At 46.4% G+C, this 18,550-nt stretch overlaps 1 protein-coding gene across 2 annotated transcripts in view; it reads left to right on the top strand.

Moving 5' to 3' along the window:
* The window catches only part of LOC121931843 (RING finger protein 145-like), a 32,155-nt gene extending 13,815 nt beyond the window's left edge, over positions 1-18,340 (top strand). For both annotated transcript variants that reach the window (XM_042469926.1, XM_042469927.1), the window contains 3 exons: positions 13,497-13,644; positions 14,184-14,540; positions 16,668-18,340. In XM_042469926.1, the coding sequence (XP_042325860.1) occupies positions 13,497-13,644; positions 14,184-14,540; positions 16,668-17,429 (1,267 nt within the window). In that variant the 3' untranslated portion in view covers positions 17,430-18,340. The remainder of the gene's footprint in view (positions 1-13,496; positions 13,645-14,183; positions 14,541-16,667) is intronic.
* The last annotated feature ends 210 nt before the right edge of the window (positions 18,341-18,550 follow it).

Raw genomic sequence — 18,550 nt, 5'->3', positions numbered from 1 at the left:
TGGCTGCAGAAAACCCCACAGAAACAGAATTTGGGGAGCTCATTAGCGCTCAGAAGAGCCCTCGAACCTGGAGCAGAGCCCTCCTGGTAGCAGCACTCTCCCAAGAGGGTTGGGTCACTTCTACCCAAGCAGAGATGGACTTGTCTCGGAGTCCCTCCAGCGTTCCTAGCCAAGGGCCATTGTGAAGGTCTTGAGAAACCTGCCCTACACCTGGTTTCAGTTACCCTTTTATGGTACCAGAGAGCCAAGAGGACATTTTGAGTGAGACCAGGGACCCAATGGTCATCAGGACCTTGAGTCATGAGGACAGTATGGATTCTGGGGCCTCCATCTTCCCTGCTTTTGCTGGTCCTCCTGATCCCCCAAAACCAGCTGATCTACCAGTTTCTTCTTTCTGTTTCTAGGGAAGTGAGACAGCCACACTTAGGGCAGAAATTATTTCCTTTGTATACAGAGGAAAGTGTTCCTCCTCCCCATTCCTCATCTATGGCTGAAAGCAAAGAAGGCACCCTTTCTGGAGCATTGGAGGGTCCCATCTTCCTCTCCTCCAAACAGTCCTTGTGTTTGTTCTCTTAGGACTCCCACGGTACTCAGGAGACTGTGGCCACCTTCTGCGCAATTGGAGCTGGCAAAGGAACTCTTCTCAGAATATGTTTCCCACTCTTTAAATGGGTTCGCTGGCCCGCAACATGGGCACAGAAAGCAGGATGTTTTTGAGAGAGAGGTCTGAAACTCACCAGTGGCAGGAGCCGTTGTTTCAAACAGGATAGCAGGCCTGTGTCCTAGAGTTTGGGTGTCTTCTGCCGTGCCACCTGTTGGCCACTTCTGACCTTCAGTACAGGTTGAGATTGGGCCACCCTCCAGAGTTGCATTTTCAGGTCAACAGCCATATCCTGTGGCTAAGAATGCCGTGAGTTTGCGTTTTGATAACATCTAGAAAGCTGAGGCTTACCTGCCGAACAGGTGTATGAAACGTTTGAGGTGTTTGCCTCCTGCCCAGGGTGAGGAACTTTGCAAGATTTTTCCAAGGCTGGTGTGAACTCTGAAGAGACAATGGCTCCCTCATGCAACAGGTTGTGCGTCGCTGTAGAATCTAGAGCGCATTGGTACATTGGTGGCCTATTTTGTGTTGAAGTGGGTTGCTTCACAAGATGGTGTGGCCAGTCAGGGCCAGAGCTGATGGCCGGTGAGCCAAATAAAGGAGAGCAACAAATATCTTTTAAATAATTTATTGAAGCATATAGAGTTTTGTATGTATCAACATGTTGTTGGTGTGCCTTCAGGTTGTTTCTAGACATAAAGCAACAGTTTGTCTCGCAGCTAGCAATCAGTATACTGACATGGTCACTGCCATTTCTGACAAAAATAATCCCAGTTTCAAAACACTCAAACTTAAAATCATGCTTACTATAATATAATTTCCTTTTCCATATTATGAATTCTTACTATTTTTCAAACCCATTCCTTAAAGCAGACCATATGGAGGGCTTTAACAACAGTTAAAAACGCAAACACCCACAATATGTAGTCCTTGTAGTTCTGGTGCCTTCGCATTGACTCCGGCAGACGGGGTGAGCTCATCTAGTCCTGCCCAATATGTTTGCAGATAAGCCTCATTTTCAGACTACATATCCCAGGATCCCTAATTAGTAGTGGTCATGCTTGCTGGGGGATTCTGGATCCTTCTTATGCCTTCAAGTTGACTGATTATGATAACCCCTCCTAGGGCTTTCTTGGCCAGATTTCTTTGGAGAAGGCCGTTGTCTTCCTCTGGAAGCTGAGTTTGGGTAAAGTTGCCCATGGCCGCCCAGGAGTGTTTCCATTGCTAAGCCGGGGTTCGAATCCTGGTCTTCCAGAGTTCTAGTCCAACACTGCAATGACTACACCACTCTAATCTTTTCCCAATAGGGTGCCTCCCAGATTCTTAGACTTCATTTCCTTACTGGGGAGTGACAGGTGCTAAAGTCGAAAATATCAGAGGGTTCCCAACTGGAGAAGGCTGCCTTCCTGTCTGCCAATTGAGGCAAGTCTCCTGGTAGGGAGCAAAACCACAATTCCACTTCAGAGGAGCAAGGACCCATTTTTAGCAATCTCCCCAACACACTCACTTTCTTTTGGAATGTTTTTTTTTTTATTATTGTTATAAAAGACAGTGTAAGGAAGACATGAGCCTCAAGAGAGTGGAATTAAAACACAAGCCAGGCCATGATGATGATTTGGCTTGAAGCCCAGACTCCAGTCTTGAATAATGCAGTTGGAAGATAGATGCAAGGAAGGTTTCTCATTGATGATTCTGGAGTCTGGAATGGCTCAGATGTGCTATCAGGTATCTCATTCTTTCCATGAAGAATGCAAGTTTCCAAATTCTGCCGACTCCTCAGCCCTTCTGTGGTGCATGTAAGTCATTGTTGTTCTCATCATTGGTTGCAGAATTTGGAAAGGCTAATCTATGTGTTAGCTTAGTTAGTGCTGTGGTCAGTCCTGTTGCCGCACTGCAGAATTAATGGAGTTTGACACTGCTTTAACATCATGGCTGCATCTATGAAAACCGGGATTTATGTGTATGGTGGCAACAGAGTCCTGACAACAAGGCTAAATGTCTCACCAACTCCAAATCCCATGATAACATGTGAGCTTTGGCAGTTAAAGAGTGTCAAACGGCATTCATTCTGCAATTTAGATGCACTGTATGGTCTATGATCTTAGCAGGTCCTTGCCACTAGGTGGATTGCTAGCCTATTTAGTTTTGAGTCCACAGTGATTTTTCATTTGATTTGTGATTGGTTTGTCCCCCTTTCCCCCACCCTTATAGAACAAAGGGTAAGTGTGCATTTATCAGTAGGTTTATAGCCTGCCCCAAGTGTTCAGGGTGGATCTGGACTTTGGAATGGTCAACTGTCCAAACAGCCTGACCCCCAAGGTCTGCATCTAGATGCATCAAATGAATAAGTGCATGCCCATTCCTTGAGTTCCATCAGAGTAGGAAAAGAGGGGCTATAAAACATCATCAAATAAAAGATTGTAGTGGACACAGAACTGAATGGGCTTGCAGTTCCTGCAAAGTGCTGAGACGAAGGCCCAGCCAGTCTGGTAAATGGATAGACTGAGATAGACAGAGAGTTACTTATTTATTTAAAGCACTGGGGTATTCCCTTCAGCTTGCCAGGGACCCTAGTTGGTGTTTAGTGGTGGTTATTTAGAATGCATAAATGTCCTGTCAAAAAACATCTTAAAGTACACTGCAAGTATCCTTGAAAATAATTTAAAACCATTCATTCAAAACAGCTTGACAATTTCAAGGACCAAAAGCCCAGTGAAATACAGCTGGCCTTCCATGTTTGCAGCTTTGACTTTGCAGATTTGATTAGTTTTGGCTTTGACTAATATGTTCTCTTTGGGAACCTAGTTCCTCCACTCCAGGGCCACTGGTACCAGAGGCTGACCATAGCGTTCTGCGGGAGCGAACGAAGACATACCTACGAAGCAAACACTGTCAGTAAGCATTTGTTGGGTCCTCCAGCACGGATTTCTGGTGATAAATTTCTGGCAGATGGTTTGCACCACAGAGTTAACGCTGGAGCCAGGAGGGTTCCTAGAGAGGTGTTCTCTCAGCTTGGAACAAAATGTGTTTGTTTTTAATTTGCTTTTTTCCACATTTCATGGGGGCCAGCTTGTCACCCCTAACCCCAGTGGAATGTGGAGGGGCACTGTCGTGCTAGTGCTATGGGCATCTGCTTGGGGTTTGGATCCAAGGACCCTGCTGTGAATACCAAAAATGCATGGATGCTGCAAGTTCCCCATTGAAATACAATGGGTATAGTGCAATGGTTGTTCCCTTATACAAAATAGTCAAAATGAGGTTTACTTTTTGGAATTATGTCCTTGGATATTTGTCCCAAGTGGATAAAGAATTCCATGGCATTATCAGGAGGTTGACTGAATCTGTCTTAGCTGTCCTACCAGAAATTGAAAAGTATGCGAGCCAGCTGCTGGTTCTTTTGGAAAAAAAAAAAGGGGGAGTTCCAGCGCTAATGTGTGCGGCTATGAAGAAGGCCCTTTCCATGCATCTTTTTGAACTGGACCTGCCTTGTTGAGGGCATCGGGATACACAAGAAAAATCAACAACATGGAGCCCGTTGCATGTAGCTAAACGCCTTAGAAAGGCTGACTGATGGATCCATTTTTTTTCATTGTCTTAAACATTTGGCACACCTCTCCTTGCTGTTCCAATGACACAAGAGAGGAAATGAATGTGTAGTTACCAAACGTAGGGCATTAATTTGGACATAACCAACTTCCATTTAATTATATTTTTAGCGTGTGGATGCATGAGTCCAGCCATGCTTGGGTAACCACCTTTGCAGATGAGCTGAACAGGAGAGAAGACGGCAGCATGAGCTGTTCGCAGGACTTGCAGTCTGAACTTTCAGCATGCAATTCTGGTGGAGTGACAAGCCAGGGACAAGACCTGTATATGCCATCGTATAACATTGCGATGTGGAATTCATCCACAGACCTACAGTGCCTCAAGCACACGTGGTTGAACAAAGATAACTAGGTTTCCTGACACACTACTGCCCTTGTCAACACTGTCTAAGCCCCCCATCCTTTGAGGGATGCCCTTGGCCTGCTCCATGCCATGCCGCTCTCCTGCTTTTCCCCACTCATCCATTTTCTTCATTCCCCACCTACCGGCTACAGCTCGTCCACCTGCCTTTGTCCACCACGGTTTTTTAAACACTGGGACTTGCCACGTTCATTTCCACCACAAAGCATTGTGGAATTGAATTGACATTCCCACGCACTAATAATACCGTAAATACTCAACTATACTCCGCATGGTATAAATCGAGGGCAGGGTTTGGGGGCCTAACTTAATGGATTTTTGATATGGACCTGATGGATGAACGTTGAAGGGTAAAATGTAAGCACATGTTAATGAAGGATGTAAAGGACGAGTAAAGGCAAGCAATGCCCAAGGAGACTTACACAAATTCCAGCAGACTAACTATTTGTGCACCATACTAAAAGGCTGGATGGATGAGAGAGTGAGAAAGTGGGTCAGTGCTGTCCAGGGCAGATTAAACTCTGTGGCCTTTCACGATGTGTGTGTGCGTGTGTTGTTTTTTAAAATTTACATTACTTTACATTGACCCATGGTAAGTTTGACTCAGTTTTTCGGGCGGTCGATTTTTTTAACCTAAATTTCTAGACTTGTAGCAGCAATATCATACTTGTAGCTCTGTCCACTGCGATTTTCCCCGTCCACCAAATGCTGACTTCTAGGAACAGCTCATGCTGCCAACTTCTTTCTTCCAGTTAGTCTCCAAGGTGCTGATCAAGAGCTCTTTTGCAAACTGATTTTGCAGACTGGCACAGCTATATCTTTGAATTTTCAATCACGGTTGGCCCCTGCCAGCTGATGTCTCTCCTTTGACCAGAGGTTGGGGCAATCTGTTGCCTTCCCGCCATGGGGCCATCAGTAAACTCCCTGCCGCTCCTACCCAGCTCCATCCATCAAAGGCTCCCAGTGCAGTTGATTTGATGGGTATGGCAGTCTGGCGCGATGGTTGCATAACGCATCTTTTCCCATGGGGCAGTTATTTCTCTTTTCTGCCTTCTCCCTGGCATCTAACAGGGACCACCCTGAGGAGTTCTCTCCCATTTGCTAATGCGTCCCTTGGGACCACCGACTTGCTGGGTGGAAGACAATTCTTGGAAACGGTGGGCGAACCACATGGTTTTTTCTTCCCCGAGTCCAGTCTGGCATGGAGGCCACAAAGTGCCTCTCCATATTGCGGACTATGATAGGGGTGCATTTGTTGTGGGCTGGGACTGACCTTGTGGGTGTGCCTTCTATGGGGATGCTTCAGTAATTTGCCACTCGTGTTAAACCATTGGCACCATCTAGCCTTCCCTGGGCTGAGAAAAGTTAATTTTTCAGATGTACAGTGGCCCAAAGTCTCGCCATGCTCATACATTGCAGGACATACAGTGCCCTGAAATCTTCCAGCATCTAGCCTTGCTTGCTGTTCTACAACGCTCAGAAAGTTAACTTCTTCAGAGTACAGTGGCCCAAAATCTCCAGCTAATACACTCCAGAGGTATACTGCTCAGACTCCCTAAACATTAATAACATAAAGGCTGCTGGTTTCCCTTTGTCTTTCTTTGAATATCAATCCCATTTGGACTGGCAAAAACACACTTCCCCTGCTGCCCCTTTCCCTCACTGTCCCCCTGGATCTTTCCATTGCCATCACTTTAGGGGAATTACTCATTTAGTGCAATTGATCTACAGTCCCTCATTTGGCGATGCCTCAGAACAGAATCGCACATCAGATTCTACACTACAACATTTGTGTTGCAGCTTGTGTCTTGTGTAGCAGGTGACTAACCCACTGCGCTTCAACTACATTAGAGTGTCTGGGGATTTTTAAATTTCTATCCCTGGTGTGCAGAGGGGATGATACTTCTGTGGCATGCTACAGAAATGCACTTTCCTATGTGTCAGGACCTGCTGGATCATCTCTGTTTACTTCCAGCACGTTCAACTTCACTTTTCAAGTAAGTTTTGGAATCCAATACCTCATTGCATGCTCCAGTTGTTTGAGAGGAATGGCATTTGTCGCTTGCGTTGCTTTACAATTGGCTTGGTATACCAGTCGACCCTCTTGTATCCACGGATTTTTTGTATCCTGGGATTCAAGCATCCATGGCATTGAAATCTATTCCAAAAGCAAACTCGTGATTTTGCCCATTTTTTATAGGGGACACCATTTTGCTGATGCCATTGTGCTTTTATGGGACTTGAGCATCCTTGGATTTTGTTATCCATGGGAGGTCCTGGAACGCAAACCCCGGCAGATATTACAGGGGCCCCCCCTGTACTTGAGCGATCGTCCCTGTGTGTTATGATGGGGTTTTTGTTTGCAGTCTTTAGTTTCCTCTCTTGCTTTTTCACTGATTCATGTTGTTCCATGTAATGCTGGTTGTGGCCGACTCACACTTATTGCGATGCCGCACTGAGAACTGTAATTTGCAAGGTTCGCAGCTAACAGAGCAGCTTGGATATTCCGATGTGGGCATGCATGGCATACACACCCATGAGAAAAAGAACGAGACTGGAAGAATACCAAGATGGAATGGGCAACAGACCCAAATTCAGAACATCAAGATGATTTGACCAACAGGACACAATTCAAGGTCTTTTATGTCTAAGTCTCAAGTCACGTTCGCTACCTTCAGCTCTCATGGTTTGCGTCTTGGTCGGACTGTGCAAGATACTTGTCAAGTCAAATCTCACAGGTCTGGTGGGGCCAGCTTTTTACACGAAAAAATACATACGTCTCAAGTCAAGTGCAGTGTGTTGTTTGTGGTCAAGTCAGTGGCAAAGCGACTCGAGTCTCCATTTAAGGTCCCAGTCAATTGATTTGAGTCTACTATCACTAGGCCAGGATGTGGAGACTATTCACTATGGATTGCTACTTGTGTTGGCACTGTACACACAGTCAGGACAGTTGGACTGGGGCTCAAACACAATTCAGAGCTGTGAAAACACTTGTTAGTTAAATTACCAAGTAGTGTTTCTCTGCCTCAGTTTGGTGGTCAAACTGCATTAAATTGCCCCTAGTTAATATATTGGAGTGGTTCCCTATGCGTTAAAGAATTAGTGTTGATTTAGACCACCATGTGGGGTTGTGGGGAGCTGGAAGGGGCTCTCTTCCTGCCAGATTCATGAAAGCCAGGAAGCTTTGGGAGATAGTTCAACACGATCGTTACTTTTTCATCTGTTCACGAGAACACACTTCTGTCAGGATGTTGTTTCATGAAATCAGAGGGCTGCGTGGTGGATACATATATTGTGCACACATTTGGCCTATGGCTAGCCCATCTTAACCGCAACCCCTTGTTATCTGCAAAAGTATGGTCATAATCGAGCCTTAAATTAGAAAAGGGCCTTTGGGGATAAATGGGTTCAGTTTGCAAGCAAGACAATATTACAAGATGGACAAATTCATCTTCTGGGGTCAGTTGCATTCCAAACTCCCAGCAGTTGCCTCTTGCCTCTGGAAACTTACAGCACTAGTTTGTGGTCCAAATGGAAAGAAGAAGGGTTGGGGAAATCCTGGAAGCCTAACCTCTTTTTTCTCTGCAGGCCAAACGCATGGAGAAGGGAGTCTAGACAAGCTAGCACTTTCTGCAAGCCTTGGCAAGTGTCAGTCAGTGACTGCAATGCCAGGGTTTGACCACTAGGGGGCCCACCATACCTGAACAGTGTGTGTTTTAAATCGACAATAACACCCAAACTCCGCCACAAACAGTGCATACCTTTATTGGCCAACCAAAATGCCACCAAAATACATGGATGCGGAGGATTTTCGAGCTTCTGTTTTGGCGTCTTCATCAGGCACAAGGTGTTTACACATGATGGGGGTGAGAAGGAGAAAGAAAAAGAACAAATGTTGGGAGTTCTCTAGGCTTACATTTTTTATACACGCTAATCGTGTAGTTGGAAAAGACCGCATGGGAACCTGTTCAGTGCATATGCCTTCTTCTGCCATGCAGGAAGGATGACCATATCAAAGCACCCTGAGAAATGGGCCATCCAGCCCCTCGTTTAACAACCCCCAAGAGCAGACTTTCCACCACTCTCCAAGGCAGCCTCATCTTTCCATTTGTTGAGAACAGCTCTGTCTGTCAGCAAGTTCTTCCTAATTTGTGCAGATGGAATTGCTTTTTTCTGCAGTTTGCAGCCATTCTGCGTGGGGTCCGTATTGGAGCCGAACAGAAACAAGCTTGCGCCAGTCCTCAATGTGGACCCACTCCTGTTAAACTACTTAAACAGGCGCCTTTTTACTCATCATCACCTCTTAACCATTCTCCTTCTCTAGGCTAAACATACCCAGCAACCTCGAGGTTTGCTCCTCACAGGGTGGGCACCACCTGGGGTTCCCGACCTCATCCACATTGTACGCTGTTTTGCTCCTCTGGAGAGGGTGGTGGAGTTTCCCTTCTTTGGTGACTGGATGGCCCATCTTTCACAGGGAGGGGCTTGTCTTGGATGGCGTTATTCTCGGCATGGCAGAATAGGGTTGGACTTGGGTGGCCACTTGCGGCCTCCTCCAACTCTAGGCAGTCTTTATGATACTACAATTCTAAAAAGAAAAATCCCAGAATTCCATAGCAACTGCAGCCATGGCAGTTCAAAATGGCCTCAATCCATTATTTCTGCAGTGGCAGATTAGACCATTGTCCTGGCATCCTTTGGTCGAAGGGGCTCCATTATAAATACTCAATAGTTAATACTCATAAATAATAAAAAAAAAAAAAAAATAATAATAATACACCCCGATGGTCTGCCATTTGGGGCCCCCCAACTCCCCCAAAGCCAGTTATAGTCGGTTTTTTAATAGCAATTCCTCAGAAATTGGAAAAGACCCCCGAGCAGGTGACATCACTAGGGTGGGGGGCATCACCTGTTGTGGGAATTCATGGTGCTCACCCCCCCCATTGACCTTGCCTCCTACCCCCCCCCCCCCACACAAACCCCCCCCACCCAACCCCCACCCCCCACCCCACCACCCCCCCACCCCAACCCAAACACCCCCCCCACCCCAACACCACCCACCCCCAAACACACCCCCCCCCACACCCCCCAACACCCCCACCACCACCACCTCCCATGTCACACCACACAGACTCCTGTAGTAATGGCTGTTATTCCACACTAAGTTATTCCCATATAACTACTGGATGTAATGCTACATGACACTGCATACCCTCCACATCCGCTGGGGTTGGTGGGAACAGGATCCCCCGTGGATGTCAGAACAACCCCCAAATATACCTGATGATAACACCCCCTCTCTAGGAAATCTCTAGGGCCTCCAGTGCATTCTCTGGCCAATGATTCTGCCAGACACTTGACCGCTGAGCATAGAGAATTGCACTGGAGGAGGCTTAAACAATGCCTAGCAGCAGTGTTTGCTTTCTCGGAATGCTCTAGGGCCTTCAGGTGCGACTTTTGCTTAAAGTAGGACCGAGATGCTTCCAAGGACAACATATTACTAAATACGTGCATAGAATCAATCCGCAAACAGCCCAAGCCGCTAATGATGGAGGGCACGACTGAGTTGTTGAGCTATAAACAACTAGCAAAATTAAAACCCATACCTTTAAATTACAATATCGTACGCACACCTAAGTGGGTTCTACATGGTGAAGGTTTGGTTAAAATGTGAGGGTTTTTAAAGAATTTGTTAAATTTTTTAAAAAAATATCAAAAATGCTTTAAAGAATTAAAAATTGAAAATGTTAATTTACTTAATATGCTTGGCGGGCCTCCATTCCATTTCTTCTCCCGATGGGGCTCCAGCCCACTCCCAATCTTCTCTTCAAGGCATTTAGAGGGAAGCAAATGACTGCCAAAAGGCGGGTTACCGTGGTGGTCTCCTCTCCTTAGGTCCCCCGTGATGCCATGTTGGCCCCACCGTCATCCAGTCAAAGCACTGCCATTGCCCATCCAGCCTCTGTTTAAACCCAAGTGTGGATTTCGCGTAGGTGGGAGAGATCTTGTGCACCTCCAAGACTAAGTGAAAGAAAGAAATCGTAGCATGAGCTTTCTGTAACTTCAGCCTACTTCCTCAGATGCATTTGGTGGGATGGATGCCTGGCACAGACATATATATGCTCATTGGTATGTGAGGATGCCAATCCAAATGCAAATGCTTTGTGTATGGAAATGAAGTTGCAGCCAAATTTAACGATGGCCGTAGGAAACTGGGCTTGTATGGGAGATGAACTGGCCCGATCCAGTTTTGCAATGGGACTGGCCTTGTGTAGGGGAAGAGATGAATGTAGGGCCCCCCTATGCGCGAGGATGGGGGTCAGGTGATTTAGTGTATGAATGCGTGTGTAGTGAGTAAGGAAACCTAAAGGTCTTTCTTCATCCATCTGCCTGAGGGACTTGTGGTTTGGCGGATGAACTTTCCTGTAAAACTAGGAACCTGCCACTTCAATTTCCACACACAAAGGATTTATAATGGCATCATGAATGTCTGGGCTTGGCTTCCACTCCACCAATGGCATCTGAGGACGGTAGCCCTGAAGGTCTCGGACAAGCTCATGCTTGTCAACTTCTTTCATTAGTTTCAGCTATAGGCTCCAATTGCGCTCTACATAAAACAGGGGTGTGTGTGGTGTCGTCCATTTCTTGTGTGCTGTTGTGTAACGGCCCTCGAGTTGATGGTCAAGTTTTCATGGTGACCCTGTGGGTAAGACTAGCTCTCCAAGGACCCCCGTGTGTCCTCCACTGCGCTCTGACTCAGGGTCCTGCAAGCCGATACACGATAGCCGCTCCTTCGGACTGGTCCAGGGCGTCGATCTAGCATGCGGTGGTGCTTCGTCGGTTTCCTACGTGCCCGACCACCTTTTCGCTAGCCTTGGTCGTTGTTCCAAGGAGGTTCGCATCCTCGTCATGATGTTGGCCAAACGGTATGAGAGATCCTCAGTTTAGGTCCACCATGGCCTTCCAGGGGGAGTCTCTGGCGTTGATCGTTGCGTCTCAGGGCCATCGGGGTCTTTTGGGCGTGCGTCGCACGGAGTCCGTCAGCACGTCTGTCGGCCAGCCCCCACATCCCCAAGTGAATGGATTTTCTTTCTTACCCACTCTGTTCCAGCTCTCACATTTCGTACACAGTGATGAGGCAATATGATGGTAGTATGGATGAGTCCAAGTGTTTATATGTGCTCAATGCGTTTACACGTTAGGATCTTTTCTTGTCCTTTCATAGGCTACCTCTGTCCCATTCTGTCTTCTTCTGATTTTTCTTTGGACTGCAGTTCTCTGTTCTAGTGTGATCCAGGCCATTGGGAATCCTTTCGACGTGTTTCAGTTGTTACATAGAGCCCTATAAAAAAAAAAAAAAAAAAAGAAGAAGAGCTGGAAAGAGACACCCTCGAGGCCCTGATCCAGTCCCACCGCCCTTCTGCCATGCAGGAACTTGCCCAGACAAAGCAGCCATTGGACACGATAGGCCATCCAGCCTCTATTGGAGAGCTCCAAAGAAGGAGCTCCACCACTCTGCCAAGACAGGTCTGTCCACTTGTCCAACAGCCCTTAACTGCACAGGAAGTTCCTCCTAATGTTTTTGAAATGGAATCTCTTGTCCTGTAGTTTCACAACAAGTCAGCTCCCTCCTCAGTATGACATCCCTTCAAGTATTTAAACAGGGCTATCATATCACCTCTTAATCTTTTCTTCTCCAGGCTCAACATCCCCAGTTCCTTAAGTTGTTCCTCATAGGACATGGTTTCCAGACCTTTCACCATTTTAGTCGCCCTCCTTTGGACACGTTCCAGTTTTTCAACATCCTTTTTAAATTGTGGTGCCCAGAACTGGACGCAGTATTCCAGGTGGGGCCTGACCAGAACAGAATACAGTGGCACTATTACTTCTCTTGATCTAGACACTACTTTTATTGATGCAGCCTAAAATTGCATTGGCCTTTTTAGCTGCTGCATCGCACTGTTGACTCACGTCCAACTTGTGGTCTACTTGGACTCCCAGATCCCTTTCATATGTAGTCTCGTTCAGCCAGGTGTCCCCCATCCTATATCTGTGCATTTTCTTTTTCTGCCCTAAGTGAAGTACCTTTCATTTTTCACTGTTGAAGTTCATTTTGTTAGCTGTGGCCCACCTTTCTAGTCTATTCAGGTCATTTTGATCAGCTGCCAGGAGGAGGCTCAGTCAAGGCAGGATCAGGTTCTCCAATTTTTGCAAGTCTCCATGTGATCTGTGACAATACCATGCTGTTCGACAGTGGAACACACTTCCTAGGAGTGTGGTGGAGTCTCCCTCCTTGGAGGTCTTCAAACGGAGACTGGATGGCCATCTTTTGGGGATGCTTTGATCTGGATTTTCTGCATGGCAGGGATGGCCCTTGCGGTCTCTTTCAACTCTATGATTCTATGATTCTACACTGTTATGGTGCTGTTGCACTTTTACAACTACAGCTGCCTCCTGTGGAATCGCGGGATTTGCAGTTTGGGGAAGGGCATTTAGAATTCTCAGCCAAGGATCTCTTAGGCCTCACAAAACAACAAAGGCAGCCCTGTGAGGAATGGCATAGGAAACTAGGTATGTTTAGCCAGGAGATGAGAAGGTTAAGAGAGGACATGATAGCCATGTTTAAATATTTGAAGGGATACTGAGGATGGAGCAAGCTGGAGGGCATTTTTAGGCAAACTAAAATTTTGCATAATTTCATTTTGACCTCTGGAGGGGTCTATCAAGGTTCCAGACATGATGGAAATGCTTTCCACATTCCCTAGGTATCATTTTGGGGTACTTTGGGGGGAGGGTATTTTTGACCCCTGAGGGACCTTATGAAATCCATAAGCTTCACTTTGCTCTCTCCCGCTTTAATGTTTACGTCCACCTTTATTCAAGAGCCATGCCTGCAAGTTGTCCAACTGCCACTTCCCTTTCCTTTCAGGAGTTTCTGGAAGCACTTCCGTGGGGTCAGCATGTGTCTCTTCCTTTTGGTTTTCCCTGGTTTCATGGCCTATAAGATTGCCCATTTCTTCCACATGGACTTCTGGCTCCTGATCCTTGTCTCAAGCTGCATGCTGACCTCACTGCAGGTACCTTCTGGTTTTTCCTTTTCCTGTCTCTACTTTCTCCTTAGCACCCCAATGCTTTCAGATATCTACTATGTCAGTGCCCTATAAGACCCAGCCGATACTGAACTGTTACAAAAGTTTAAGTTCAAAGCAAAAAGTTCTTCCTTCCCCCCCCCCCTTTTTTTTGCTGTGGAATGGGGGAGCAGAGGTTCCTGAAGTTTAGTGGAATTCATGGAACCAGAGCTTGGAAGAATTACCTTGAATATTTTTTAATTTTTGGTCGGGGGGGGGGGCAGGCTACAGCTCCCAGAAGTCTTCCAGCCAGCATGCTTCTCAAGGAAATTCATCAGAAAACTAGATGTAGGGATTCTGGGACCTATAGTCCAAAAGAAGTAATTCTCCCCCACCCTCAAAATTATAGAGGGAAAAAGCTTGAGAAGGTAGTCCTTTCTAGATGGCTCACTAGAACCTCCACTGCTAGAGGCAATGTACCTCAGAGGCTGAGATCAGCCAACATGATTGGAGGGTAACCACACTCCTTCTCTTCCTCTCCCTCATAGGTTATGGGGACTCTCTTCATCTACGGCCTCTTCATCATCGAGCTCTTCCAGGACACCCCAATGGAGAAGATGGACGAGATCATATACTACGTCAATGCCATCAGCCGAGTGCTGGAGTTTCTGGTGGCCGTTTGTGTGGTGGCCTATGGCTCCTGGGAGTCCATCTTTGGGGAGTGGAGCTGGATGGGAGCCTCAGTCATCATCATTCACTGCTACTTCAACGTATGGCTGAGGGCCCAATCAGGCTGGAAGAGTTTTCTGCTCCGCCGAGAGGCAGCCAAGAAGATCAGCTTGCTGCCAGGGGCCACCAGAGAACAGCTGGAGAACCATGATGATGTGTGTGCCATTTGTTTCCAGGTGAGCACCACCAAGATGTAATCACCTGCCCTCTTCTAGACCTGTCTTCGGGGAGTTTGGGTGGAATAATAATTGTTGTTGCTGTTAATCCGCATCCTGTCCCCAGTAACTCTAATCTTATCCCAGTAAGGTGCAGGCCCATCTTTTGTGGCTTCTGAAAGAAAGAAAAAACCCTGCAACTCCCTCAATTTTTAAAAGAAATATCAGCACAATTTTTAAGCATTTTGTTCCCTGAAATTCCACAGATAGTCTCCCGAACGTGAAAGGATCCACCCCAGCCACAGAACCCCATAGTCTTGTCCTGCCTTCAAATACCTCAATTTGCTTCTGTAGCCCTTCTGAAAATGGTGTCAGGAAGTGTCTCAGTGCTACTTCTTGTCACCATTTTGAGAAATTATGGCAGAAAATAATAATATTTGGGTTTACTGGAGGGTCTGCAAGAGTGCCCCCCCCCCCCCGAGTCTTCTATCAGCCCACCAGGCACCCCAGCCTGAGTCCTCTCCTCCAAAAACAATTGGGGGCAATTGCCCACATTTTGACAAACGGCACTCCTGGAGGTGTCTGGGTGTGACACTTCGCAGGAAAATACATAAACTACCTCCACCCACAGCTTTCAGTATTCAAAAAAATAAACTAGATAAAGCAAACCTTGATTTTGCTATTTTATACAAGGGACAGTATTTTATTACCCCATTGTGTATGATGGGACTTGAGCATCCACAAATTTTGGTGTTGGGGGGATACCAAACCCCAGCGATACTTGGTTCCAGCGAGCCTGGAACCAAACCCCAGTGGATACCAAGGGCCCACTGTATACATGCCTTCTGGAGCACAAAGGTGATGACCTATAAAGCCATATAGGTCCAGACTATCTAGAAGACCATGGCCTGTTACAGACAGGCCAAAATAAAACCGCGTCAGGACGCCATTTGGACTTGTAGGAGTTATGCATCATTGAAATACCATACCTCCAAAGTGACTCGAAGCAGCTTTATTTTGGCCTGTCTGTAACAGGCCCATATCTCCATATATGAACCTCCCAGGGTCTTAAGATTCACAGCAAAGAGCATTCTTTTGGTCCCGCTACCATCACAGGCTCATTTGAAGAGGACATGGGAAAGGGCCTTTTATACAAGTGACACCATTTGAAAGCCCCTTTCCTTAAGCAGCTAGGCTAGCCCCCTCCTTGATCTGTCTTCATTGGCAAGCAAAGACCTTTTTGTTTAAACAGCCTTATAATGTATAAGCAGGAAGGCTTCTAAGTGAGATGTATGTGTTTATTCTGTGTGATTTTAAAATGATTTTGTGCTGTCTTGATACAGTGATTTTTAATTGTTTTTAAACATTATTGTTAAGTTTTTTAATTGATTTCTCTTTGGGAGCAGCCTTGGGTCCCTCTCTAGGAGAAAAGCAGCATACAAATGAAATACAGGTTGAGTCTCCCTTATCCAGAATTCCAAAATCGGAAATACTCCAAAATTGTCCACATAAGTGACTGAGATATACCAAAACTTGGTTTCATGCACAAAATTATTAGAAATATTATGTATAAATTTATCTTCTGGCTATATTTATAAGGTGTATATGAATTTCATGTTTACGCTTGGGTCCCATCTCCAAGATATCCCATTATGTATTAATAATGGTTTGAATGTTGGACTATGACTCTGGGGACCAGGGTTAAATTCCTCACTTGGACACTTGGGTTTCACTGGGTGGCCTTGGGCAAGTCAAACTCTCTCAGCCTCAGAGAATGGCAATGATAAACCCTCTCTGAAAAAACTTGCCAAGAAAATCCTGTGATAGGGTCGCCTTAGGGTCACTATCAATTGGAAGCAACTTGAAGGCAATACAACAAACACAAAAATATTCCAAAATCTGGAAAATTCCAAAATCCAAAACAATTCTGGTACCAGTCTTTTCAGATAAGGGAGACTTGCTTTGACCTCTGTGGGTGAGGGGGAATCTCCCATCCCCTGTTCTCCTTTAACCAGAAGTACTCATGGGTCTTGACCTTCCATGTGCCAAATAAAACTCCACCACTGAGCCCCAGCCTCCGTCTACTAGCAGTTGATGACTCCACCCTGCCCTTCTCCCCTAACTGTCTTCTCCTTCTGCCTCTTGCAGGAGATGACCCTCGCTGTGGTCATGCAGTGCGGCCATTTTTTCCATGGGGCTTGTTTACGTAAATGGTTCTATGTACAGGACACCTGCCCTCTTTGCCACCAGCCGGTCAAACCCTTGGCCAACCCCGAGAATCCCGGAAGCCAAGCTGGAACACAAGTAGCGGAGCCTGGGCCAGAGGCAGGGGAGATTCCTGACCATGAAGATGGTGAACCAGTTGCTCACAATAGCCCAGAATGCTCTGAGGTTGGCAGGACTGCAGAGGCTGTGGAGACCTATAGTGGAGACCTGAAAGACTCCTACTTGGCAGGGCCAGAAGGGGAAGACCTGCAGCAGTGCAGCAGTGGCAGCATGGGAGAGAATGTCCCTGGACACACCTCTCCCTCAGAAGAAGTGGAAACATCTGCTACAGCTGCAAAATGTGTCCATGGACCCACTAGGTTGGATGCCCACGTTGCTGCAGAAACCCCACAGGAACAGAATTTGGGAAGCTCATTTAGCAGCTCAGAAGAGCCCTCGAACCTGGAGCAGAGCCCTCCTGGTAGCAGCACTCTCCCAAGAGGGTTTGGGTCACTTTCTACCCAAGCAGAGAGTGGATCTTGTCTCGGAGTCCCTCCAGCGTTCCTAGCCAAGGGCCATTGTGAAGGTCTTGAGAAACCTGCCCTACACCTGGTTTCAGATTACCCTTTTATGGTACCAGAGAGCCAAGAGGACATTTTGAGTGAGACCCAGGGACCCAATGGTCATCAGGACCTTGAGTCATGAGGACAGTATGGATTCTGGGGCCTCCTCTTCCCTGCTTTTGCTGTCCTCCTGATCCCCCAAAACCAGCTGAATCTACCAGTTCTTCTTTCTGTTTCTAGGGAAGTAGACAGCCACACTTAGGGCAGAAATTATTTCCTTTGTATACAGAGGAAAGTGTTCCTCCTCCCATTCTCATCTATGGCTGAAAGCAAAGAAGGCACCCTTTCTGGAGCATTGAGGGTCCCATCTTCCTCTCCTCCAAACAGTCTTGTGTTGTTCTCTTAGGACTCCCACGGTACTCAGGAGACTTGGGCACCTTCTGCTCAATTGGAGCTGCAAGGACTCTTCTCAGAATAGTTTCTCCACTCTTTAAATGGTTGCGCTGGCCGCAACATGGGCACATGAAAGCAGGATGTTTTGAGAGAGAGGTCTGAAACTCAACAGTGGCAGGAGCCTTGTTTCAAAAGGATAGCAGGCCTGTGTCCTAGAGTTTGGGGTTCTTCTGCCTGCCACCTGTTGGCCACTTCTGACCTTCAGTACAGGTTGAGAATTGGGCCACCCTCCAGAGGTTGCATTTTCAGGTCCCAACAGCCATATCCTGTGGCTAAGAATGCCGTGAGTTGCAGTTTGATAACATCTAGAAAGCTGGATCTTACCTGCCTGAACAGGTGTATGAAACGTTTGAGGTGTTGCCTCCTGCCCAGGTGAGAGAACTTTGCAAGATTTTTTCCAAGGCTGGTGTGAAACTCTGAAGAGACAATGGCTCCCTCATGCAAACAGGTTTGCGCTGCTGTAGAATCTATAGCGCATTGGTACATTGTTGGCCTATTTTGTGTTGAAGTGGTTGCTTCACAAGATGGTGTGGCCAGTCAGGGCCAGAGCTGATGGCCTGTGAGCCAAATAAAGGAAGCAAACAAATATCTTTTAAATAATTTATTGAAGCATATAGAGTTTTGTATGTATCAAACATGTTGTTGTGTGCCTTCAGGTTGTTTCTGACATAAAGCAACAGTTCTCGCAGCTATCATCATATACTGACATGTCACTGCCATTTCTGACAAAAATAATCCCAGTTTCAAAACACTCAAACTTAAAATCATGCTTACTATAATATAAATTTCCTTTTCCATATTATGAATTCT

The sequence above is a fragment of the Sceloporus undulatus genome, chromosome 5 (assembly GCF_019175285.1).
Source record: "Sceloporus undulatus isolate JIND9_A2432 ecotype Alabama chromosome 5, SceUnd_v1.1, whole genome shotgun sequence".
NCBI classification, from domain to species: Eukaryota; Metazoa; Chordata; class Lepidosauria; order Squamata; family Phrynosomatidae; genus Sceloporus; species Sceloporus undulatus.
The sequence above is the reverse complement of the archived record's forward strand: the minus strand, read 5'-3'. Positions and strand labels throughout refer to the sequence as shown.